General features: G+C 42.9%; 1 protein-coding gene across 8 annotated transcripts in view; it reads left to right on the forward strand.

The window, feature by feature from the left end:
• CHD3 (chromodomain helicase DNA binding protein 3) overlaps window positions 1-27904 on the forward strand; it is a 1139027-nt gene that overhangs the window by 767397 nt on the left and 343726 nt on the right. For 3 of the 8 annotated variants that reach the window (XM_078670235.1, XM_078670233.1, XM_078670234.1), the window contains exons 25-27: window positions 4831-5008; window positions 7404-7436; window positions 9355-9441. In XM_078670235.1, the coding sequence (XP_078526361.1) occupies window positions 4831-5008; window positions 7404-7436; window positions 9355-9441 (298 nt within the window). The remainder of the gene's footprint in view (window positions 1-4830; window positions 5009-7403; window positions 7437-9354; window positions 9442-27904) is intronic. The other 5 variants (XM_078670239.1, XM_078670237.1, XM_078670240.1 and 2 more) reach the window with 3 other exon arrangements.

Below are 27904 nucleotides of genomic sequence, written 5' to 3' on the forward strand. Positions count from 1 at the left end.
GTGCCAGTATTCTCACTCTGTGTGGGATACGGTTGTGCAAGTGCTGCCTCAGTTTCCGGAGGAGGCCCGGCCCATACTATCCCAGACCGGTGCCGCAGGGAGAGATGCAACAAAGTTTACCATCCGCTGTGGGGTGGATACCGCTAACTGTCTAGGCAGGATGATTTCCACGTCAGTAGCCCTTCGTCGGTACGGCTGGATGAGATCGACTGACTTTTCTGGGGATGTCCAGGGCGCTCTTGCCTTTGACGGGCGTCGCCTTTTTGGCGGCAAAGTAGACCACACTCTAGAGCGTTTCAAGGACTCACGGGATACGGCCAAGTCCTTGGGCCTCTCCCCCCCCGCCCTGCGCAGTCTGCTTTTCGCCCCTTTTGTGGCTATGGAAGGGGTGCCCCACAAGCTGCACAACCTTCACACTGCCGTGGACGTGGGAACCACCGTTGTGGTTCTGGGGGCCAGCGAGTGGGCCAGTCCACCAACCCTCCCTCTGCTTCCGCCCCCAACCCTTCCTAGTCCAACCTTTCAGGCCTATCAATCGCCAGTTGATTCGCCATTTCCTCCCCCACTGGCGCACCATCAAGTCGTACAGGTGAATTTTGCAGATAGTCCAAAGTAGCTACTCCCTCCCCTTCGAGGCTACCCCTCCTGCCATACCACCTCAGTACCAACGCATGTAGGAGGATCACCTGGGCCTTCTCCAACAGGAAGTTTCGGCTCTCTTGGCCAAGAGAGCCATCGAGCAGGTTCCTGCCCCAGAGGTAGGTCGTGGTTGCTATTCCCACTACTTTCTGGCACCCAAGAAGTGCAAGGGCCTGCAACCTATCTTGGACCTCAGGAGAAGTTCAAAATGTTGACGTTAGCTCTGGTCTCGTCTGCCCTCGACCCTGGAGACTGGATGGTAGCTGTGGACCTGCAGGACGCCTATTTTCACATCCTCGTCCTGCTGGCCCACTGGCATTACTTGCAGTTTGTGGTAGGCCACAAGCATTTTCAGTTTACCGGGATCCCCTTCAGCCTTACCAGCGCCCCTCGGGTGTTCATGAAAGTGATGGCAGTGGTCGCAGCTCATCTGTGCAGATCAGGGGTCCCAGTCTTTCCCCTATCTCGACGACATGGCTGGAACATCAGGGCATATCCCTGGTGGTCCAACACCTGGCAGGTTCCTTGAATGCAAGGGCTGACAAACTCAGCCGCAGGTGCATGATGACTCACGAATGGCATCTTCACTCGGTGGTGGTGCCAGGTCTCTTTCAACAGTGGGGGGAGCCTTGGTTAGATCTATTCACCACCAAAGAAAACGCGCAATGTCAGCAATTCTGTGCGTTGGAATTTCCAAGGCGGCAAACTCCAAGCATCATCTCCCTTGGGGTGGAGGAGCCATCTCCCTGCACCTGCAGGCCCTGACTGCATCGACCTGATACTTCGTCTCGATGGCCATCGTGCCAACCGAGGGAGCAACTCAACAGGAAGAGGTTGTTGTGAGTCCAGGAGTGAGCCCTGTTGCTCTCGCCAAGTCTCAAGCCGCCGATGCTTCCCGGAGCCTCTCAGTACAAGGGCTCTGGGAAGAAATCGAGCTACACAGATTTTGAAGAGGTGATGCTCCATCTTGCCCCAGTCCATGCACGTTTTCTTCCTGCTAGGGCGTTGCAGACACAGATTGATGTTTCCTAGAACCATTCGCTGGCTTTATTCCAACAGAACTGATCTGGTTCACCTCTGCAAGTCAACTTGGTTAGTGCGTTAAGTGCATCTTTGGCTTCTACTGTGACACCAGCAGCTTGAGCCTAGACTCTGATAATGCCTTCCTCAACTTTGAAGCTTTCAGAGCAAATTGCATCAGCTAAAATACTAATATGATTTCCCAAGCTATACTGCCAAAAGTGTGTGCTTAGTTGCTGGCATCAGTTCTCTATCCAGCTTTGCTAAAGACTGCCCTGGTACCAGTAACAGATCATATATTCACCAGCTGCCAGAAACAGTCATCTAAGTATCTAAAAGAGTATGTATTTCCTACAATAACCGAAAAATCAAAATAGGAATCACTTGCATTGATTGGCCAATTTCCAAAGCATTGCAATTTGGAAATGGGACATACTCCAGCAATAAACCTTTAACCTATTGAGCTGGAAGTACCTCTGCAAATGAAGAGAAGCAATATAAGCTCAGACTGTGTGCAAAATGCTGCAGAAAACACAGCCTTAGTAGCAGAGCCTCTTCAAAAACTGCACTGAGCTCCAACTGCTCCAGAATCCACTATTGATCTGATTTGTACTGCAGATTGTGTGAAAGGAGACCTCTAGACTTCTGCTCAATTGAATCATATTTCCAAGATTTTACATTCTTATCTTGGTTTTTAATTTTAAGGTAGTAGCAGTGGACTAATCTGCTGCACATCCCAGATGTGAGCATTAAAGTGAGGAGTAAACTAGTACCAGAAGATATTCAAAATTACAGATACACTTCATTTTAAGGGTGCTGTGCCAACCAACCATCTTGCCACCATAGGATGCACAATCTGGTGGAGAAAGACTATCCCACCTGAAGAGAATGTGAATTTGGTCTTAAGAGCACCATAAAATAACTGTAAATATATACAAATCGTAAAGTTAACAATCCTATTTTATTGCCAAGCGTAAAAGACAGAATCCATAGATCAATTTATAAACAAACAATGTTGTACTTGTTCCAATAACATAATCCATACAAAAATTGTTGGCTACAAGTAATAGTTACAACACAAGCTGCATGTGATATTACAAATTTGTGGCATGATGAGATTTTTCTTGATTTGTCCGAGGTTTCTGTGTTTCAGCCTTCTTTAGCAGCTTTTAAGGCACCATTTATGATAATAAACATCAACGCACATTCTTCGATGTCTATGACACCCTCATCTCCAGTGGCCCAGACTATATTGTTGACAAAACAACTATGCTGTTGATAACACATTAGATGAATACTCAACCATCAACTCCAGAGTCCTTGCTGAAGACTAGGAAGGAGTACCTTTGAATTTCCTCCAAAATCTGACTTTTACCAAAGAATACTTCCCCAGGAACGTCTGCCCAGCCAAGATCATAGTCACAGAGCAGGAATCCCAAGATCTAAGCCCATGAAGTTGTGTACAAGCACTATTTGGTTTAGGATTAAGTGCCAACAATAACGCAGCAGAAGATCACAATCAAGGTCATGGTGACAAAGGTATTCCTTGGGATGAAGATGAACTTCACCCCTAATGAATGAATGAATGAATGAATGAATGATACCATGATCAGAAGGATATGGGTGGGGAAATGAGTATTCACATTTTGGTTGATAGGATTCCCAGTATTACTAAGAACCACAGGACCAAAGTCCACCTATGCGGCACATCTCAGAACCATCTGAACACTGTGCGCCATATCATGGGCGATTGTTATGCTAGATGCGTGGTTCCGATACAACCACCATTACCTGAGTAGCTGCAACCTTCACCAACTCCGCCTCAACCTTCTGTGTTGCACCAACATCGCTATGCCGAGGCAGGCACTACTGAAGAACAGAAGGGTAAGGTGATTGAAGTGGAGCTGGGTCAGAGCAAGGAACGGGAGGATTGCCTGACATTAGCTAGGGGTTATCCTATGCAACCAATTATTGTTTCTCCACCAGATGGCATTGCGCATTCCCTCTCCTTGGAAGAGAGGGCTTCTAAACAGCTTGCGTTTCCATGGTTCACAACCATTGCAGACTATAGGATATTAAACAGCCTACAAGGAAGCTAGTGTAAATAATGCAAACAGTAGATCACATCTGACAAGCATGCTTTAAAATAATGCAGTCACCACTGACATCAGTTCCAGCATTGGTCCTGCACCTTGCAAAAAATATGGAGTCTCAGACCTGCATCAGTAGACACCCAAAAACCATCTCAGTTGGTGAGCAAACCAGCCCAAGGGAGGTTGATAATACATGCTTATGTGGTACTCTCTCTCTCTCTCTCTCTCTGTATGGGGGTCTGAAAGATAAACCACTTTTGGAAAAAAAATCTTCAGAGTGGCAAACCATTTTTCATCAAAGAGGCTAATTCACTGGCGGTCTTCATCGGATGCTATGATAGGCAAATATGGTCAGATGTAGCACCTTTCTCAGATTTAATTCCAGAGAACAAGAAAGAGGCAAGAGCCATCCTGAAGAATGGAGAATGAACATGGGTAGCAATGATAGACAGCTCCGTGGACATAACAATAACAGGATTTAGACATTTAGAAGATGCATTTCTCTTCGGACAGCAGGTATGGCTCGGGTGCACTTCCTTCCTCCCCAAAGGGCAAAATTGTCTACTGGACAAGCCCTTTGACAGCGATGCCTTATTTGGCAGCCAAGTTGACGAGGCTCTCCAGACCATCAGGGTAAATCCAGACACAGCGAGGTCTGTAGGATTACTGTAGACAAACACCTTTTTTAGGTGCCTGGTGTAGGTGTCCAGGCATATACTCCTTTAATGGTGCCGTTCAGCTCCAGCACTCTCCACAACAAGAGAAGGAATACCACAGCGTGTCTCTTGGTTCAATATATTAATTACTAGCCCTCTTTTCCATCCTTTATTGGACGTTAGATGTGTACTTTGATTGAGTAGAAAAGGAAAATATATTCTCCAGCATCTGGGAATTATTGTAAGGATGCGAAACTGGGGAAGATACTGCCATATGAGTCTTATTATGACAGGTAAGAAACTTTTCCTTTCGGCTCAAGCCTTCTACAGGACTTGAGGCAGCCCCTCTGCTTTCACAGATTGTGATTTGTCCAGCTTGTAAAATACTGCTCTTGAAATGTACCTGCACATTTTTCTGACAGCTGGAAGAGATTGAACGCGAGATCATCAAGCAGGAGGAAACGGTGGATCCTGATTATTGGGAGAAGCTTCTCCGACACCACTATGAACAGCAACAGGAGGACCTTGCACGAAACCTGGGGAAAGGAAAACGGGTACGGAAACAGGTCAACTACAACGATGCTGCACAAGAGGACCAAGGTCAGCAACCATCGCCTCTCGGTGTAGCGCATTCAGCTTGTAGGACTGCTCTTTGTGAGCAAGCGGTCAGGCTGAAGTGGTGTGGGGTGGGAGTTATACCTGCAACTGGCAAGCATATCTCAGATTTCATCTTGTTCTCCTGCACATTGTCAGCTCTTTGGGCAGTTCAATGTTTATTCTTAAGATTTATAAACCAGATGGTTATTCTCAACATTATAACTATGTGTAATGCAAATTAAATCCCAAGGAAGGCTATCTCAGGTCAAATAGTGTGAATATCAGAGCATAACACATCACTACATTTTGAAGATACAAGTTTAAACGTTCAACAGCAGAAAGTAAAAGGAAAAAATGTATTTCTGTTCTGCAGAAAAGAATCAAAATCCATGTTCATCCTAGTGAACCCTCACTCATCTTTCTGGACCTTGGTAGTAGTTCCACAGAAAGCTCTTCTGCGCCTTGTCAGGGTAATGAAGTGTTTTATAAATGCAACCACAAAGCATATGCTGCATTAGCTGCATACAAAGGCTGTTCAGCTGACATCTAGAACAGGGTTATACCAAGTCTGAGGAGGCCTCATTGAAAAAACAAAATATAAATTCCTCTGTTAAAAAAGACTGTTTCTGGACTGCAGGAAGTAATAAGTGGAGGTTAGGAGTGCCAAACAATCCTGATAAAGACAAGTCTAGTTCCCACAGTGCTTTATAGATAATGGCTTTATATTTCAGTGTTCACTATTTTTTACACATAAATACAGACAGACAACAATGTTTTTTCCAGTCTTTATTTTTAACAAGATAAAATATGGAAAATATTTCTTCTTTTGAGTAGCTCTCCTCGGTAGGAATCAAGAATACCAAACCCATACCTGTGCAGTCTGGCTGCAAGAGGAGTCCAAAAGGGTGGGCTTTCCTTAAATAACTCCCAATCTGCATGTGGTTGGACTATAATGGTTATGTTTTCCAATGAGTGCCTTATTGTATTAGATATGGCAGCTTATATGTATAAACCATGACCGGCATCCAATTATAGGTGCACAATTATTGGTCAAATCCATTTGGAAATACCCTAGCTGCACCTTAATTTCTCCAATCGATAAATACTGGGAAGGATAATTGCCAATAAAATATATTTAAAATAAATATGAATTAATTTAGACAGAAATGTAAAATAATAACATAGTAAAATAATTATGAACAACTAGGAGCCCTATTTTTAATCCAAGAAGGCTGCCCTGAAGCTGATCCAAAATTTCACAGGAAGCTACTGAAGATCAGAGATTACTAGTGAAGTCTATGGAAATATGTTTATCTATGTAAATTTCAGAAAGATTTGAATGATGAAATCCACTGTGACGAATGCACTCTGATAAATATATTATTTAATATAAGGTTTTTTGGACTAACTTGTGTTCCTTTATTATTCTAAGGGACAAGTTGTAAACCAAGTATTCTCTCTTTTCAATTTAGCCACTTTTTCTCCTCTAATGTTTTGTTTTGCCTCTTAGATTGCATTGTGTCTTGCCCCTTCAAATTTATGACACAAATGTTGCCTTTTCCTTTACTGGTACTGCTCCTCCCAAGTCCATTTTGTATTTACAGTGTGAAAATATGTGGTTTGGGGCTCCCTGTAAGCGGACATTCCTTCTGTTAGGTCGACTTTGCCTGTTGCTTTATATCTCTATCATTGTCTGGTTTAAATTGAGTTGACTAGAATGGTGTCTGCCCTGGATCCTGTTGTGGTTGCCTGCATATGTGGTAGACATTTATACACAACGGCATTTCTTCATTTTGCTATGTTCTCCTTTACATTATTCATCAGTCATGATTCGTCATTATGGCTTTCTCCATTATTTTGACATCAAAGATGCACACTGACAGAATATGCTGCTTCAGAGGTCTAAATATTGTAGAACAAGAAAATTAAAGGGGAGAATTTTTAGGAAAGGGAAGGAACAATTGACTTGTGTGTAAGGTTGTGTGTGTGTTAGAAATAATCTTTTACTAAATCAGGCTAATTTATAGAGCATAAAGGGGAGCTGTCATGGTGAAGGGTGTTTGAACAAGCGCAGTTCCTTGTCATGGTAGGTTATCAAGACTAATATGATCACGTTCCTGCAGTTTAATAATATTGTTGAGGGCTGTCAGAGAGAATGCAGACTGTGGATAAGACAAGAAGTGGTTCTTGACATAAATAAAACCAATATTCTTTTCTATTACCATGTGAAACAAAATGATCTCATCAGCTGTACAATGTGTTTTGGGATTAACAGGGTATCAGGTTCTGATGTCAATATTTACTTGGATTCACAAGATGCTTATGAAATTTGAAACAAAATGTTTGATGCTGGAAAGAAGCTGCATTTTATTCTGAAATAGCTTTCTCTTAAACACAGGTCTACTCAGAAGGGGCCTGATTTGCAATAGAGGTAAAAGAAGGACAGAAGGTCCCAGTGGGTGTTTATGTGACTCCTCTGACTCAAGATTCTATTGTACAACTATTGTTTACAGTTCTTTCAGCTCCCACTGAAGGGTTTGTTTAAATACTGCCAACCACTGTGGAGGATAAGTAGCATATCCCGAGGTGCAGAGATCCACCCATTAGCAGAGAGAAAGGACATTAGTCACTGAATCAATCATGACAATAAAAATAAAATTAAAATGTTTTGCACTTATTTTCTTAAACATCTTTCTGTAAGCCATTAGTGCCTGGATTTTATAGGTTTTTAAAACAATATGGTAGGCTTGCAATAAGTTGCTGTTAACATGGTACAAGTACCAAGGGAACGGCCACTTCATTTGGCATCACTTGTAGTTCCTTGTAAGTAATCCTGTGTAAAACAAAGAATAGACTGTGAATGTGTAGCAAGTCACCCACTTCCATTTCTTTACTGGAATTTGACAGCATGAGCCGCAAATTAAGTAAATTGATTGCCCGTTCTTTGACTGGTTTAAGAATCACAATTAAGTGTATTTCCAATCTCCAGTTATAAGAAAGGAACCTCCTCTGGGGCATGGTCATAGAACATTGGTAGGGCTATAACTCAGAATAACGTGTGGGAAATATCAGTATTCCAAACTGTTGTCGCCTATGTAACGAGATGGTAAGAATTTATAGATAGACATATGTTTACTATTCTAATCCCACATCTATATCCTTGAAAGTATATGCATCATCAAGGCATATAAAAGTGGATTTAAGTATAGTGAACCTATACTAACCTATCCTCACTTATCTTACTGATATTCTGGATGTCGCTACTTAGGCTATTACATTTTGGCACATTAATATTTCCCATTGATACCATATTTCCACTGTCATGTCCCAATAGTGGATTACCATTAAAGGGGAGTCAAAAGAGCATTTCTGACCTTCAAAGCATTATGGAATACAAATATTATTACAAAATGTGATACGATCTTTCCAAAAGAGTCATAGCACGGTGAAGGGTGAGCATTTGCTCCAGACCTTTTGGTTTCCGTAAGAATACCCTTGGTAGAAATTTTGCACTTGATGTTTAGGCAAGTGGTAGATAGTGTATGGGGCTCTTGTACTGTTACCGTCAACGATAATCATAGACTGCTTCCCTTCCAGCTCTATAAATTTTGAAATAAAAAGCTCCTTCCCTACTAAGTCCCTGCCTGGTGTTTCCCACTCTTTTGTTTCCAAAGTAGTAACATTAATGATTTGGGATAAGGTTTTCGAAGTAATAATGATTCCGAATTAGGCTGGATTGTTAAATCCTTGAGGGGTTACAATGTTCTAAAATCTAATGAAAGAGACTGGTTGCAGTGATATTCTTCTCCTATGTAACCTAACTCTTTAATCGTTACTAAGCTTTGAAAACATTAACACGCACCAGGGTCTAGATGTTATATCCTAACCCTAATTATAAATTGGTTTAAAAATTAATAGGCCTGTGAATTCTTCTAGATGAAACACTTTTATCTACTTCAATCCAGCAGCAAGTAGCTAAGAGTTTGGGGTAGAATTATAGTGAATTAGCATCAGCTTGTCCATTGCATTTTACTCTGCTGCTAAAGGATGGAATGGGTACACTATTTTCTTCTCAGGGGACTTGCCAGATATGAACACGTAGAACTTTTATAGCCCTCAATGTGATGTGGGTATCTGTTTGGTGCAAACATTTTGTAATGCACAGAATCATTTTGTGTCTTGTTCCCCATTAAGCCTGTATCCCTGGGTTGAGAGCAGTGGTAGTAATCCTGTTGTGGGTAGTATTCTTTGGGCACAGCAGACTCTGCAGGGGGGAGGGTGGGTGGGGTAGGGTGGGTGGGGGGTGGGCACCAGTGTCTTATCATGTGACAGTTGTGCTCTGATTACAGAATGGCATAATGGTATTTCAGACAACCAATCGGAGTACTCTGTTGGGTCCGAAGAAGAGGATGAAGACTTTGATGACAGACCTGAAGGTATGTTGGTAGTGCTGTCTTAACTCCATTAGTTCTTTTATTTTCTGATTTTTCTGTGTTTCTCTCCTCTCAGTGTATTTGACATAGACTGTTGTCCTTATCTACAAAAACGGACAGGTATATGTGTTCCTCACACACAAATTTTAGTTTCCAAAAGGAGCATGTCTTGAGACCAGACAACTGATGAGGGGAGGTATTGTAAGATCTTCATTGAAAGTCATAACCAAAGGAATAATTATGCGCTGCCTGCTTGGACCTTGGAGAACATTCTACATATATTTTGTTCATTTAAACTTCAATGCCCATCTGTCTTTATGATAAGCCAAACCCTGTGACACCCTACCAGAGGCTCATGTTCTTTTTCTGATAGTGACGATAAATCTGAATATAATTTCCAAGCCTGCATTGCAGCTTTTAATGTGCAGGGTGGTCAAAATGTATGAAGAGAAGAAAAAGAAAATGCTGCCTCATAGACTTTCATTGTAAATTGAGAAAAGGGATCTTGTCTCTTCAAAAGTCAGAGGTTCCTCTACCCATAGTGCACACCATGCTAGTTACATCAGAGAGCCAGTGTCTATTTTCTGGCTCATGTGAGCAGGACCTTCAGAACACATGTGAGGTTTCACACTTCTATTTAGACTAAAGGAATTAAGAAAAATCTTAGCTTTTACAGCTTCATTCAATGTCTTTAAACTTATTCTGTCAAGTGTTTTGCTAATTCTTGACAGATTTACTCCACAAAATGTGCCTTTTCTCTTTGAGAAGTAGCCTTATGTGGCAGAAAGAATAGGGTGTAAGGCTGAGGGGTCACGTGGAAGACATGAGAGCATAGGAAGAACAGAAGAAATAAGGAAGCCTAGACAGATCATCTTCTCACGCCTCATCCAAGAAACAGCCTATTCCTGAAAAAGTCTCCCAAAGAAGGGGAGATATAAAGAAAGAAAGTAATTGGTAAAACATTGATGACACCATTCCTAATATCATTTCAGCTCTATGTCAAAGGTGTTGATTTTGAATGCCTCTGCTCCTACTTATTCATTGCCGCATGAAGGCTCAAAAACTCTCAAACAACATCATGAGCAACAAGAGAGATAGCCTTTGGGAATAACTTGCCACTCAATGTCGAAACATAGACATCAATCAACATTAAAGAAGATGCAACTTACATCAATGACAGCATCCCATACTCTGTCAACATCAAAATCACCATCTATGAAGTTGAAGGCTGCCACCACTCAATAATGATAATTTTGACGTCAAAGGTAAAAGATGATAGACTTCATAGTCCATCTTCTTAGATGTCATAAAGCTTATATCTATCCCCAGCCATGTTGGGCACACAATCCTTGTCAATTGTGTCTTTGGAGTCATCTCCATTTTTATGTTATCTATGCCCTTTACCCCAACTTCACAGGCTGCATCTTCATCAGTCACCTCTCTGGTAAATGACAATTCCAACTTCCATGAGGTCTTAGCCAGGGGTTCTACTAAATTAAACATTCCTGTAGAGGCCCCACAGCCAGCTGTTTCTTTGTACTAGAAACTTTGCAAACGAGGGTAGCTTTTAATTAAGCCTCATTTGTCTTTGACATATAGACTGCTGGATATAGCAGAAGACAAACTCCTTTCCCCTACGGCAGTCAAAGCAACAACATGATGGTTGCTTAAAAAACACATCATGACCCTACCCTAACTTCTTGAGATCAGAATCCAAACCAGACTCTATGATAGTGACCTCAGTGAGAAAAATATATTATAATGAAACAAGAGCAACCCAAATGTCCATACAAACCTGGTTATCTAAGCAAAACTTACACAGGTTTTCACATAAAACTCATTTATACATTTTTCATTATTACAGCAAAATAAATATTTTTTAGATTCAATCTAGTGAAGCAAAGCATACTCTAGATGTTTTCAGACATTCCAATATTATTTATTGTACATTGGAAAATGCAACAATTAGGGAAAATAATGAAACAAAACTAATGTGAAGTCTATATTGACCCCAAGTTACATACAATAACCAAGACAAATGTGAGACAGGGAATATGATACAGGTAAATTGGTTTTGGCCAAAGGCCATATATAATATTCTCTTCAGGAAATACAGAAGCACTAGGTTAAGATCACAAAGTTCTTCTATCTTCAAGGGTTTGTTTGCAGAAGTGTCAACTGTGTTTTGACCCTAACTTTGAACGCCTGGGTATATTTTGCTCAGTGAGAAAAAGGCATGCTTCTGCCCCTTAAACCACACCCCCACCAGAGTATGAAAGCAAGCGCATAGATGCTGTGGGCAGAATGTACGTGGAACAGGTGCCACACATAATAAAATGATAATCTGTCCTGCGGTTCTAACAAAGGGACATGTATGAAGGCATGCATTACTTCATAGAACACTTATTGAACCACTGTCAACAAGATTTTACTGAAATACTACAAGAGAACTCTCTGGTAGCTAACCAGATCATTAGTGCTGCAGTTGATTCAACTTAGTTGTCAACTACTGGATGCAATGGAATATCCATTCGAAAATCATCATGGCTATGATTCACAAACCTAAAACCTGGCGCACTATTAAAAATCATGAATCTACCCTTTTCAGGATTATCTCTGTCTGAACAGCATATTAAAGAAGTAATGATAACAATTAAACATGAACCAGAGACACTAGTCTTTTTAGCAGCAACTGCAATGACTATGGTATTCTGAAAGTCAAGGGTGCCCTTCCCAGAGATGCTTCTTAAAGCCAAAAACAACCTAGGTAAAATCTCCTTCCTCTAGGGGCAGACGATCTTCTGGCACAAGACAATGACAGCCTAATATCCCCCCCTGTTACCCACTTCAGTGAGAGGAGCAGTATATTTGCACATGACCCAGTGGACTTCAATTACAAGCGACAAATGGGTGCTCAGTATTTTAGACACTTTCTAGGTTTAAAGACCCCTTCACCTCCAGTCCTGCCAAAATCAACTGCAAAGCATCAACTATCTATACTCAGGGAAGGAACATCAATCCTGTTAAGAACAAGCATTTGTAATGCAATCCGTCTCACCTTTGGTACCTTATATATATTTCGCTATGCAGCACGTTAGCCAGGGTGCTGAAACAGGTACTGTTATCCAGTATTAGGGTATCTTTCATAGATTCACATGCCTGAATCATTCCCCGTCGCCGAGGCGGGAGTCCCACGGTATATAAAAAAAGCAGTGCCAAAGGTAAATTATAGTAGTAGGCCTAAGAGAAAGGCCTGAGGCCTAAACTGTAGTAGCCTATCTACCTCATTATGCCAAAAGGACCAAAGATTTTGTCCCAACCAATCAGCTTACAGCACCCTCTAGAACCCTCTCTGCAGAGCCAGTTCTCCTCAGATTTTTACCGCACGTCGTGTGTGAAGGGAGTCTCCCTGAGCTCTGCTCAGTTTCTTCAGCTTTTACTTCTTTTTAGATCAACTTGGATCATACTTCATTTCTCTGACCCTATTAAGGCAGTAATATGGCAGATTGGCCGAAAATAAGGTAATAGACTACGAAATATGTCTAACCTTTTCCTCAATAACTCGTTCTGAGAAAGGAGGCTATTATTGGGATAACTTTTATCTGCCAATTCTGATGAGGACAACAAGGATTCCTTCACCTCATAGGAGAGGTCAAAGGAAAAAGTCGCGCCAGGAGCCTCCAGAGGGCGCGCATGAAGCCATAAAGACTCACCTTGAGTCTTTATAAGGCATTTCTCACAGAAAGAGGCAATTGGAAATAACTTCCTCAGAGGCTGATCCTACAACTCATCAAGGAAATCCTCTTAACCTGACATTAGGAGTCTAAAAACTCCATGTCTACTATTACTGCCTCACCAATATTGGTCTCATCTATGAGGATCGCCGATGACGGCCTCATCTACGAGGGTCGTCGACGACGGCCTCATCTACGAGGGTCGTCGACGACGGCCTCATCTACGACGGTCGACGACGACGGCCTCATCTACGACAGTCGTCGACGACGGCCTCATCTACGACAGTCGTCGACGACGGCCTCATCTACGACGGTCGTCGACGACGGCCGCATCTACGACGGTCGTCGACGACAGCCCCATCTACGACGGTCGTCGACGACAGCCCCATCTACGACGGTCGTCGACGACGGCCTCATCTACGACGGTCGTCGACGACGGCCTCATCTACGACGGTCGTCGATGACGGCCTCATCTACGACGGTCGTCGACGGCGGCCTCATCTACGACGGTCGTCGACGACGGCCTCATCTACGACGGCCGTCGACGACGGTCTTGTCTATGATGGTCTCTTTTACAATGGTATTGCCTAGGACAGCCTCAGCTCCTCGAAAACCTCATCTATTATGGTCATCTACAACGGTCGTCTATGACAATGGTCTCATCTATGTATCTTCTCAATTACATATGGCCCCATCTATGAATGGCCTCATCCACGGATGGCCATCTTACGATTCCCTCATCTATGATTGCCTCAACTACGGATGGCATCACCTATGATTGTTTGAATTGTGCATACATACAAGTGAATGCACCCCTGAGGGATGCACTCCTTTAGGTTAAAAAAAAACGACTCCACTTGGTGTTAATCAATATTTTGAAAGTTTATATATGATATTCAATTCCAATGTATTCCAATATATTCAACATTTCAACTTGTGTGATGTAATGATAATAATCTCATTGATCATTAAGTTGATATGAACTCCAGCTCCAATGCATTTCGGGCAGGTTAGCCCTTTATCAAGGAGTACTGTGAAAGACGAAGAAGATGTAATGAATCAAGCGAAATGTAATGTTCACTTCAAGGTGATGCGGAATTAGAGAGGTTATATGCAGGTGATGTGATCAATAACCTGCACCAACGTGACATATAGCCAAACGAGAAAACGTGTAGAAGTTTCATGCTGATGTGTATTGTGAAGTAAACGGAAATCAAACGCGGCGGTTAAAACCATGTCGATGATCTGATGTGAAATATTATAACAAATGCGGAGATCCTAAGTTACACCATGTGTAGTAATAAAGTGGTGGTCAACAATCAAGGGTGTATTACACTAGGACGGAAACAAACGAATGTGCCGAAAACGTGCAAGGGGTAGGCAGAACCACTTACGGTCACTCGAACGAGGAGATTCAGCCTCGCTGCAAAAATATATACATATATATATAATGGGACGTCAGGATCCCTATGCGCAAAGATAACACTTCTACGAAGGTTGCGTGTAAACGTGAAAAGACTTACGTTTGGGGTTAGATGAAGCTTGCATGCTGGGGTTCCTGACACAACGGTAACACATCCGACGTGAACGCGGAAGTGGGGCTGTGTGTGGTTTTAATCGTGCAAAGCGGTAGTGACGCGGTGGTACAAAAAATAGATGATGGGCTAACACGGCGGCCATCTTAAGAGGAACAGATGCAAACTTACAAAGAAACTGTATAAAGGCATTGTTCGAGAACCATCTGTAGACATAAAACTAATATATAAGTGCATGTATACATACATATAACGACACAATAAATCACAGGGTATGGAAAAAATATGTAAGGTACAATAAGGCTATACATATTCAAATGGCTGAGTAACTTGATGCAATAGGTAACAAGCCGCTGCTCAGTGTCAGTAAGCCATGAGGCATGGTTCAAAAGTGCAAAAGGTTATAGATAGCAACTAAATTCAGTTCTGTCATTTAATCCTAAGGGCTTCATGGTTTGTAAACGATAAATCCATGTCATTTCACGTTGCAATAGAAATTTGCGATTGTCTCTTCCTTCAGCTTTAGAGATGGTTTCAAGAACCAAGAATTTCACTTGGGCAACTGTATGTTGGTGTTCGTTGAAGTGGACAGCAACGGCAGATTTTTCATTTTTGGTTCTTATATTGGATTTATGCTCGGTTATTCGTACTTTTATTTTTCTCTCTGTTTTCCCCACATAGATTCTACCACATGGGCATTTGAGAGCATAGATTAGATTTGTGGAATCGCAGGTGGCATTCACATGAAGTTTGATATTATTTCCTTTCATAGGGTGGGTGATGGAATTCCCTCTGATGATATTATTGCAGTTGCTGCAATTCATGCAGGGACGTGTACCTTTGTTTTCTGAGTGGATAACTCGAGGTTTTTCAAGAATTTCTTTGATGTTGTTGCCTCTTGAATATGCAAATATGGGTGGTTTATTACACATGATTTTGAAGTCCGGTTCAAGTTCCAAGATCGGCCGGTGTTTAAGAATAATCTTCTTGTAGGAGCGACTCATTGTGGAAAATTTTGATACTAGAACCATTCTGTCATCTGGTGGTTATGTGGATTTCCTTAAGGCTTCTTCTCTACTGATAGACAGGGCCCTCGTGTTCGCGTTTTCAAGTATAGATTCGGGGTATCCTCTTTCTGTGAATCGTTTGCTCATTTCATCAATGCATTTTACAGCTAGTTGGTCATCAGATGTTATGCGTCTGACGCGCAGCATTTGGGAGAATGGTAAGTGTTTTTTGAGTGCACCCTGGTGAAAACTGGAGTAATGAAGGGTGTTATTACGGTCAGTAGGCTTGCGGTACAAATCAGTTTTGAATCCCTGAGGAGTTCTAGTTATGGCCACATCCAAAAAATGAATGGTTTTGTTGCTCATTTGCCATGTGAATTGGATTCTGTCATTTTTGGTATTCAAATCTTTCAATGCTCGTTGTAGATTTATTTCAGAGTCTTTCCATAGGATGAGCAGGTCATCAATGTAACGTATGTATAGCTTAATGTTCTTGTTGAATTCATCATTTACATAGATATGTAGCTCCTCGTACTCTTTCATATATATATTTGCGTATGTGGGAGCCGCACAGTTTCCCATGGACATTCCAGACATCTGAAGATACCAGTTTTCTTCATGTTCAAAATAACTGTGATACAAAGTAAAAATCATAAGTTGCATCAAAAACTCTTGCATGGGTACATCAATGTCACTATGTAGAATAGTTTTTTCAATCGCTTCTATACCGCCATCATGGGGGATGGAGGTATACAATGCACTAACATCTGCAGTGCATAGTATTAACTGTTCATCGGGTTGGATGGAAACTTCCGAAAGTTTTTGTAAAAGTTCAGTGGTATCCCTCACGTAACTTTTCATTTTAATGACTGAAGGTTGAAGATATTTATCTAAAAATTTCCCTACAGGTTCATGTAGGGATCCTTTGGTGGAAACAATTGGCCTGAAGGGTGGATCTACTATGTTCTTGTGAATTTTAGGCGCCATGTGTATTGATTGGCTTCTTGGGTGTTCTTGAAGCAAAAACTTTTTTGTGCGATCATCAATGATTCCCGATTCATATGCCTTGGTAATGATGTTTAAAAGTGTTTCTTTAAATTGGTTGGTGGGGTTATTTGGCAATTTCATGTATGTGTTCACATCACTGATGTGTTCAGAAACTTTGTCGTTGTACATTCGAGTATTGACGATGACTAGGGCCCCGCCTTTGTCTGATTTTAAACATTTTATATTTTTGTTGGTAGCAATCTTATTGAAGGTATCCTGATCTTTTTGTGTGATGTTTTTAGTGACTTTCTTCCTAAAATTTAATTTGGTGATGTCACGTTTCACTAGATTTTTGAATAGGTCGATGCATTTGTGACTGCACGGGGCTTGATATGTGCTGTGGGGACGCAGTCCCATGAGTTGATCCGGTTTGGTTGATGTCGTTGGTGTTAGGACATTGTCAAAGAAATGACGTAATCTTAATTTACGTGTAAATTTGAAAGTACTCACTTCAAGTTCTAGTAAATTGGTTGTCGTGGTAGGGATAAAAGATGTACCTTTCTCAAGTAATTTCATTTCATAGGATGTTAACTGGGTATCTGAAATGTTGATGACTAGGTGTTCTTTTTGGGTTTGTTGTCTTTCTTCAAGATCGTGCTTCGCGTTTGTGGGGGCCCCTTTTCTTTTTCTTTTGTTTTTGCTCCTCCTGAGTCTTCTGTTTCGTCCTGGCCGGACTCTAAAAAATGAACCGAGGTAGATGGGTCATCTCGAGGTGTGGGTGTTTCAGCATTTTCCGTGGTTAGGTGTTGATTTTGTCTGGCCGTGGCCGGAGTAGAGATGTTTTTTTTTCTAAATGTTCTGGATGACGAGTCACTACCAGAGGATGAGGTATCGGTTTGATCCTTGTATGGTTGTCTGGCCGTGGCCGGAGTAGAGATGTTTTTTTTTCTAAATGTTCTGGATGACGAGTCACTACCAGAGGATGAGGTATCGGTTTGATCCTTGTATGGTTTGTTTCTACGCCTTTGGGCGTACACATCCGCCCACGTATAAACTTCGTCAAGTTTATAATCAAGGGTGTCCCTTCTATATTTCCTGACTTTCCTTACATTGATTTCCTTGGTGTGCTTGTCAAGTTGTAAGTTAATGTCTTCCAAGATTTTAGACCATTCATCTGCTGTTATGGAATCCTCTAGTTCTTTGTGTATCTCTTTGATGTCTTTTTCAAGATCCGCTAGAATGTAAGATAACTCTTCAACAATAAGAAGTATCAGGTCGAGGCTACATTTGTTTAAAATGGCATTCCATTTATCTTTGAAGGTTTTTGAGTTTTTACACAGCAAAGGCTTTAGGGCAATCCGTAGTCCACGGGGAATTCTGTAGGCTCTGTGATATTTAAGAAGTGTGCTGGCGTGTAATTTTTGGTTGATCTGGCGTTTAGAGAGGTATAAAAGTTCTCTGACACATTGATCTTTGTTGCGGCTTGAACTGGCTTGGACTATATCTTCTTCAATTAAGGAATAAATGCGTGCTTTTTCATCATCGCCAAAGGCTAGAGTACTTGCTCTTGCTTCCGTAGACTTAGTGATTTCATCAAATTGCATACTGGCAATTCGTGGCGTGCTACCCTCCGGGGCGGTATAGGGTATACAAAACAAATGGTTGGAGGATGCACAGCAGTGGGTTTCAACTGTGGGTTAGCTTATGAGGTTGATTAAGGTTGGTTGCTCTCACAGGTATATTGCGTTCACGTCGGATGTGTTACCGTTGTGTCAGGAAACCCAGCATGCAAGCTTCATCTAACCCCAAACGTAAGTCTTTTCACGTTTACACGCAACCTTCGTAGAAGTGTTATCTTTGCGCATAGGGATCCTAATTTCCCGTTATATATATATATATTTTTTTTGCAGCGAGGCTGAATCTCCTCGTTCGAGTGACCGTAAGTGGTTCTGCCTACCCCTTGCACGTTTTCGGCACATTCGTTTGTTTCCGTCCTAGTGTAATACACCCTTGATTGTTGACCACCACTTTATTACTACACATGGTGTAACTTGGGATCGCCCGCATTTGTTATAATATTTCACATCAGATCATCGACATGGTTTTAACCGCCGCGTTTGATTTCCGTTTACTTCACAATACACATCAGCATGAAACTTCTACACGTTTTCTCGTTTGGCTATATGTCAGGTGCAGGTTATTGATCACATCACCTGCATGTAACCTCTCTAATTCCGCATCACCTTGAAGTGAACATTACATTTCGCTTGATTCATTACATCTTCTTCGTCTTTCACAGTACTCCTTGATAAAGGGTTAACCTGCCCGAAATGCATTGGAGCTGGAGTTCATATCAACTTAATGATCAATGAGATTATTATCATTACATCACACAAGTTGAAATGTTGAATATATTGGAATACATTGGAATTGAATATCATATATAAACTTTCAAAATATTGATTAACACCAAGTGGAGTCCTTTTTTTGAACCTAAAGGAGTGCCTCACTCAGGGATGCATTCACTTGTATGTATGCACAATTCAAACCATATTTGTTAGCGTTGTGGACGGACACACTACCTGTGAGAGCAACCAACCTTAATCAACCTCATAAGCTAACCCAGAGTTGAAACCCACTGCTGTGCATCCTCCAACCATTTGTTTTGTATCACCTATGATTGTCTCATTTATGATGGTATTGTCTATGACTGTCGTCTATGACAGCCTCATCATCTTTGTATGACCTCATTTACCAATGGCTTCATCCAACAATGACCTCATCCAAGAATGGCTTCATCCAAGAATGACCTCATACATGAAATGGCCTCATCCACAAATGGCCTCATCCACGGATGGCCATCATAGGACTGCCTCATCTATGATTCCCTCATCTACGGATGGCCTCACCTATGATTGCCTCATCTATGATGGCATTGTCTATGACTGTCATCCACGACAGCCTCATCTATGTTGTTCATGACGGTTATCTATGATGACGTTCCCGTCTGCAATAACCTTGCCTACATAACCATGTCTACGACAGCAAAGTCTACGATGGCCTCATCTATGGCGCATCCTGTACATAATTTAATGAAGTGGGCAGCAGCTAGATTTCAACTGCCAGTTACAGTCGAACAGGCAGAATATTTCCTTCATGATTTCAAGGAAGAATCCAGGAAGATCACGAGAGTCTTACCTATAATAGACAATGTCTATTCCAGCAGTGCTTCCGCGCATAGAAAAGAAATACTGCCCATCCTGTCTGATAGGCCACCCTTCATCCAGATTCAGTAATTTCACAGGCCGCCCAACAAAATTCTTAAAATCCCGCAACGCCTATCACCACACCGCCTAATAAGGAAGAACGTCGTCTGGACCTTATAGGCAAAAAAAAAACTAAATAAATAAATTCTCTACGTTGGCAGCGGCCTCTATTAGAGCTGCCAATCTTCTAGCCATAATCTGCTGTAATGACCATCAAATGGGGTCAGACATGGCGAGTTTCATTGACCTCATTCCTGAGGACCGAAGGCAGAAAGGAACGTGCCGCATCGGAAGCTATAGATTGAGCCTTCCACATCGTGAACACCAACTTCTGTCAGCTAGCAGGAGCTGCAGTGCTTAGACGTCAGGGATGGCTTAAAGCCACTACTTTCAGACCTGAGAGGCAAACCAAGATTCTAGACATGACCTATGATGGAGAGTTATTAGTTTTTGTAAACATATTGATGAAGCCCGCTGAGCTATATAAAACTGACACGGATACTGCACGATCATTAGGCACCCTTCAATACGGGCGCGGATCTTTTAGAGGAGCTAAAGGACGTGGTTTTAAATCAAGAGGAGGATACCAAAACCAACAGAATAAGCAGTATCAATCCCAGTACAGCCTTAGAGCCAGGCATCATACCGGCAATAGTCTATGACTAGTATCTCCCGTCAGGGTGGTCGAAAGAGATCGCAGTATCCAGGCCGAGACACTAACCGGAAGCAGTGATCTCCACAGGGCGCCAACCATTTTACCTTCCTTACCCGTGGGCCCGAACATTTCAGCTTTTGTTCACAAGTAGCAGGAAATGACATCAGACCAATGGGTTCTAGACCTAGTAACCAATGGCCACACCCTGGAATTCATCAGACAGCCATCTCCTACTCCGCCCAGGGTTCCCCCTCCCCACCGTCTTCACAAGATTTTGAGTTGTTTAAACGAAGGAGGTCTTATGGATATGGATGATGCGTATTTCCACATACCTATCCACCACAAAAAGTGTAAATATCTTCGCTTTCAAGTGGCTGGCGCCCATTACAAGTTCAAAGTGCTCCGTTTTGGGCTCAAATTGGCACCAAGAACTTTCACGAAGTGCTTGGCACCAGTGGCAGCAGCATTGAGATCTTGAGCAATACAAGTATTCCCTTATCTAGACGATTGGCTGCACAAAGGTCCTTCAGAACACAAAGCCAAGATTGCCACAGCACAATGTATCCAGCTCTTCTCTTCTCTGGTGCTGGTTCTCAACAACAGCAAATCACAGGTACGTTCTCTCCAAGTCATGTTTTTCTCAGAGCAAGGTGAGACACGGTCCAGTGCAACGCATTCTGGTCACACGGCCGCCAGCTACGTCTTCAAAAATTGGCAAGGTTAATTTCAAAAAGGTCAGTCTCAGTCCGAATGTTTGCTTCGTTCCTGAGGATGTGCTCTTCAGCGATACATCTCATACCCTTGGCACGGCTCAAAATGAGACCTCTTCAGGAGGAACTGCAGCTTCAATGGCAACAAGCCATGGGTTCGTTGGACGATACCATCAAGGTCACGCTGCACATGATAAATTCTCTGCATTAGTGGTCGCAGACAGAGAATCTAACCCAGGGTCTCACGTTCCTACAGGCCATTCCAGATTTCGTTTTAACGACTGATGCCTCCATGGAAGGATGGGGAGCTCATCTGCAGGTTTTCCAAATTCAAGGAAGATGGTCTCAAAGACAAAATGGACTCCCTCCCGCCCCCTGCTGACTAAACTCCACTGGCTCCCAGTGCGAAAACGAGTACAATTTAAGACCCTATGCACCATTCACAAGTGTCTAATAGGCACCGGCCCCAAATACCTGACCAAAATCTTTCAACCTTATGTTCCTGGACGTTCTTTACGATCCAGCAACCTTCAGCTGCTGCAGGTTTCTAGAATAAAAAAAGCCAGGCAAGGAGGCCGTGCTCTGGCCCACGCAGGGCCAGAGCTCTGGAATTTACTTCCTCTTACACTGAGATCACATACTAACCATTTGGCCTTCCGAAAGACTCTCAAAACTCACCTGTTCACAAGCAACTAATCTCCTTTGGGCAATAGCTCAATCCCTCATTGTTCATGGTCACTATGAGTTATATTCTACCTTTTGCAAAAAGCGCGGAGATACCCCTTCGGGAGTCTAGTCAGGAGCTATATAAGAATATAAAATAAATAAATAAAATAAATAAATAAATAAAAACAACAGCAGATTAACAGACTGGAGCTCAGCGCCTTTTTCCTGTCTTTCCAAGCATTCCTCCCGAAGATTGCGGGTTCCTCTGTGCTAGTCCGGACCGACCATACCATCAGCATGTATTATATCAACAAACAAGCAGGAACGAAATCAGCTACACTCTCGCAAGAGGATCAGGAATTGTGGGAAGGGGTCACATTCCACAAGATGCCCTGGGAGCCAAACACGTCAGGGGTCTCCACAATACCCTGGCGGGCACGCTGAGCACGTCTCAGTTGGACTGTCACGAGTGGAGGCTGGAAAAGGAACAGGCTAACCCAGTTTTCAAGCTTGGGTCTATTCGCAACGAGAGTGAACGTGGAATGCCGATATTACGCCAGCAGGTTCCCTCAACGGGGGTCAAGAGGGATGCGATGGTCAGGGATTTGCGTGTATGCTTTTTCCCCAATACCATTGATTCCGAGGTGCTCCGCAAGATGAAGCTCGAAGGTTGCCATCTTATTCTGATTGCACCCCGTTGGCCATGACAATATTGGTTCCAGGAACTTCTACTATTGTCTCAAGTCAAGCCCATTCGCCTACTGCCGACGCCTACGATGTTGTCAAGGGACGGAGGCCAAGTGGTTCATCCGGACCCACAGTTTTACACTTGCACGCATGGCTCCTCATTTCTTACAGTTCAAAGACCTCAACATTTCACAGGTCTCTCATGAAATATTGGCCAAATCTCGTGCCCAAAGCACAATCAAGCTTTATCGCTTCAAATGGAAGCGATTTTGCTGTTGGTGTGAGGCGAATACTATTCACTCAATTCAAGCTCCTGCAGAAAAAGTTCTCCATTATCTGCTTTCTCTAGCCAAGTCTGGGCTTACTTTTTCATCGGTCAAAATACATCTTGCTGCTCTTTCCAGATTCAGGAAATGCTCAAAATTTCCTTTTCTCTGCTCTTCTTCACTTGTCAAACAATTTATGAAAGGACTTTTACAAGCCTTCCCTCCAGTGCGAGCACCCCCTCCAGAATGGGAACTCAACACAGTGCTAGCGCAGTTAATGAACAGTCCATTTGAGCCGATACATAAAACTGATCTCATATTCCTCCCTTTAAAGATTGCCCATTTACCGGCTCTTACCTCAGAAAAAAGGGTTAGTGAGATCCAAGCTTTCACTATAAAGGAACCCTTTTTACATTTTGCCTGGGTCTACGTTACCCTTTGAACAAATCCCAGGTTCATTCCGAGGGTACTAACAGAATTTCACATGAACAAACCGGTAAGATTAAAAATATTCTTTCCAGGTCCATCCACTCCAGCTGAAAGAGCATTACACTCGCTGGATGTTAAACGCTGTTTAAAATTCTACCTACAGAAAACTAGGGATACCAGACGATCTAACAAGCTGTTCGAGGCTTATGGTGAAGTAACTTTCAGAAATGCTGTAGCAAAGGCAACAATAGCCAGATGGCTGGCATCTACTAATCATTTCTGCCATGGCAAGGCTAACAAACCTTTGCAGAGGGAAGTCCAAGCTCATTGGACAAGAACAGTACCAACGTCGACAGCTTTGTTTCCTGGAGTATCTCCGGAAAATATATGTTGTACTGCGACATGAAAAAATGTCCACACGTTCACTAAACATTACTTTCTTCAATCCTCGCATCAAGAAGATGCAGCGGTTGGACAGGCTGTTCTACGCCATCTCTTTCATTAAGATCAGATTCAAATGCTTCTGCCCCTTTTATGTATTATTCCATTCTCTAATATTCATGCAAATGTACAAACTTGTATGTCTGCAAGATTTTAAATATTTGTGTATATATATATGTGTATATTCTTCTTTTCTTGAGGAGGTTCTTAGCATATATATGTATATATATATATATGTATATGTATCTATAATACTTGGATATAGCTTTGCTTTCTTCAAGACTACTCCTTTTATAAAAAAAAAAGAAAAAAAGAGAGAAAGATGTTTTTTCAAACACTGAGGATGCTATTTGGGAGTATATGAACCAGTGTCTCCCACCATCCGCAAACAACAGTATATGGTTATACTGCTTGGTACTTTGATTCAGGCATGTGAATCTATGAAAGATACCCCAATACTGGATAAGAAAACAAGTTACTTACCTGTAACTTCAGTTATCCAGTATTGGTATCTTTCATAGATTCACATGCACCCACCCTCCTCCCCGGAGAGTCAGTTCTTTAATTTTGGGATACTCATTTCCCACTTGTGCTAACGAAAATCTGAGGATAACTGGCTCTGCAGAGAGGGTTCTAGAGGGTGCTGTAAGCTGATTGGTTGGGACAAAATCTTTGGTCCTTTTGGCATAATGAGGTAGATAGGCTACTACAGTTTAGGCCTCAGGCCTTTCTCTTAGGCCTACCACTATAATTTACCGTTGGCACTGCTTTTTTATATACCGTGGGACTCCCGCCTCGGCGACGGGGAATGATTCAGGCATGTGAATCTATGAAAGATACCAATACTGGATAACTGAAGTTACAGGTAAGTAACTTGTTTTCTTCTTTGACATGGTGGGAAAGTAAGCACAAAACTGTGTGACACACAAGGTATGGGAACACATGGAGAGAAATATTGATTTTCAGCGGAAAATGGTATAGTCCAAAGCTCTGTTCGTAATATAAAATCAGGGCCTTCGGTGGTCATATCACTGTAAATACAAGATTTGAAAAAATATTATTGTCTACGGGTGCTTGTGGAAGACAATTTCTATGGACTGGAATCTAGAGAATGCTAAAGTGATTCTGGTATTTAACTGACCTCTGCTCGTCGTTTTCTGTCAAGAAAGTTAAATAGAGGCAGTTGCCAGAATTTTTTTTTAAAATGAAGGTCCCTCAGAAAAAAGCAATTCTGGTGTTTTACTGACCTCTACTGGTCGCTTTCTATCAAGACAGTTAAATAAAAGCAGTTGAAGAAGCAGAAAGCAATTCTGGTATTTTACTGACCTCTACTGGTCTTTTTCTATTAAGACAGTGAAATAGAGGCAGTTGAACAGAAAAAAAGTCCCTAATCGGAAGCAGACAAGTCCTAGGGCTGATCTCCAGAGCCCACAAAGTACATACTCATATAAGTATATACTAAAGTATATACAAGAGGTCTCAAATGCTTGACTTAAAAAGGGCAATTAAACCAGTTCCATCGGATCAGAAAGGTCTAGGACTTTCCTCCAGAAGCTTACTAGGACAGAAACAAAAGGACCAAAGTAAGGATTCAAACCTTTATCAGATCTATGGTACACAAACACATTTATCAAGAGAGAAAAGTTTCAAATGTTAGCCATACATCAATTATATCCACTTCTAAAACAAAAAAAAATGGATGTGCACAATAGATCTACAAGACACATATTTCCAAATTCCAATAGCGCAACCCCACAGAATAGTCTTCAGTTTTGTGTTACGGGATACATTCACTACAAGTACACAGTACTATTTCCACCTATAATCTGCCTATACACTTTTTCAAAATGAATGGCTGTGGTAGCAGCTCACTTAAGAAAGGGAATATTATTGTAGTCCTACCTGAACAAATCACTACTAAAGGCTTACAACCAAGAGAAAGTGAGACAGGACTGTCTAACAGTAAAACTGCTGAACAACCTACATTTTCAGATCAACAACCAAAAGTCATGTCAACACTGGTTCCAAGACTGTCGTATCTAGGAGCAACATTAGACACCATAAAGACAAGTGATGCCTTTTGGAGGAGAGAGTTTTGTCTTTCCGTGGAAAATACCACATCCGCAAACTGGAATACCAATGGTGTCAAACAAAAAACAGTTGGTAAGACAACTTAATTCTAACCACAACAGCCAATCACTGACATGGTGATGCAGAAAACACAATTTGCTAGTAGGAGTATTTTTTCTGAAGGACCTTCATTGCAAATCAAAGTAGCACATGCATCACTTGTGGGATGGGAATTTATCTCCAAGACATAACAAATATCAAAGAGACTATTAGTTGTGGATTCCTCACCTTAGAATTACCCCCGGGCGTCAGACTGGATCCGGAGTATTTTTTCCTTAGCAGTATCTCTGCGCGTCGGTAGGTGCCGTCAGTGGACTCCGCGTTCGTCGTTGGCGTCGTGGTCGCCGGAATGACGTCTCAGTATCTACTTAGACGCTGCTCCTGCGCGTTAACGTCAGTTCTTTCTTTTTCCACACCAGCCAACGCTGATCTGGAGAGAGCGATACCTCAAGTCACTTTTTGACTCTCCTTTTGCGACTTTTTGTCAACATCTTTTCGAGTCCTCCCGACTCCTGGTGCACAGAGATGCCATCTCAGTGGACCGGCTTCAAGTCTTGTGGCTCCTGCCGCAAACTGATGTCGGTGACGGACTCTCATATTATGTGCCTATTGTGTCTGGAGCGCAACCACAACCTGAAGTCGTGCTCCGACTGCCGGGCCATGGCCCTGAAGTCTTTGCGGGAGCGGTCGCGAAAGCTTCTGGAGGCCCGGCAGTTGGCTCCCCACCATTCGAGGTCACGGTCGACAGAGAGGTCGCAGGACCGGTCACGGAGCCATCACCACCACTCCTCGTCCAAGTCTTCATCTTTGGATAAGTCGAAACACATAAAGAAGGCAAAGAAACGCAGGTTGCGGACCGTAGTCACGCGACTCTACTCAAGGCGCCTGTTGGGTCAGCTCTGAGCCTCACTCCCTTTCCGGTAGCCGGGGCAACCCTTTCCCAACTTCGTAGCTTTTACGAAGCCCTCCACTCAATTTTGGGCCAGCCCGACTCCACTGGCATGCTTTTAGGCTGGGGGCTCTAGGCCTTCGTTGAAGGCGGCTACGGCTCCGACGCCACAGGGAACCAAGCCTGGATCCAGATCGCCACTGGTTGACCTTGTAACACCTCCTCTGGCACCGAATCCAGTGGCTACAACTCCACCCCTCCGACGCCGGTTGTGTCCCCAACTCACATCGACCCCAGCCTCCCCCTCGATGTGGACACGGAGCTGAACCAGCATCAACCGACGTCAGTACTGGCACCAACCTGAACTTTGGTACCCCTGTTCTTCCTTGGTGTTCCCTGTCACCTGGAGTGGCTACCAGAGGAGGGTGAGGAGGACTGGGAGGGATCTGTGGACCCTTTGGCAGACCAGTTAGAAGAACTGGACTGGAGAGAGGAGTTGGGTGAGGCCAGTGGTCTGGAAACCTCCCCAGACCTCGGCATGCTATCTCCCCTACCGTGGTTACGGAGCAGGGTGCATCATACGCAGTGGTGTTGCGTAGGGCAGCTGAGGCCTTAAACCTTGAGCTTCCTACTTTGGTGGTCAGGACTAACCTCCTGACTGAGGTGCTTCAACCAGCAGAGGCCTCTTCGGAGCCCCTGCTGCCATTCAATGAGGCCCTCACGTACATCCTTTTGGGGACTTGGTCCAAGCCCAACACAGGGACTCCTGTGGATAGGATGATTGCCCAACGCCACCGCCTGGCCCTGGTTGACCCCATTTTCCTCTCCCAACACCCCACCCCTAAGAGCTTGGTGGTTCAAGCCTCGACTACCAAGGGTGCATTCCCTACCCTACCACCTGATAGGGAAACCAAGAAGCTGGACCACCCTGGGAAGAAACTGTTTTCTTCCTCCACCTTAGGACTGCGGTCGGTGAACACCGCATGTCTCTTGGGCCGTTACTCCCACTCTGCGTGGGACACATTAGCGCAGGTGCTGCCATAGTGCCCGGAGGAGACTTGGGC

Source organism: Lissotriton helveticus, chromosome 12 (assembly GCF_964261635.1).
Source record: "Lissotriton helveticus chromosome 12, aLisHel1.1, whole genome shotgun sequence".
Classification (NCBI taxonomy): domain Eukaryota; kingdom Metazoa; phylum Chordata; class Amphibia; order Caudata; family Salamandridae; genus Lissotriton; species Lissotriton helveticus.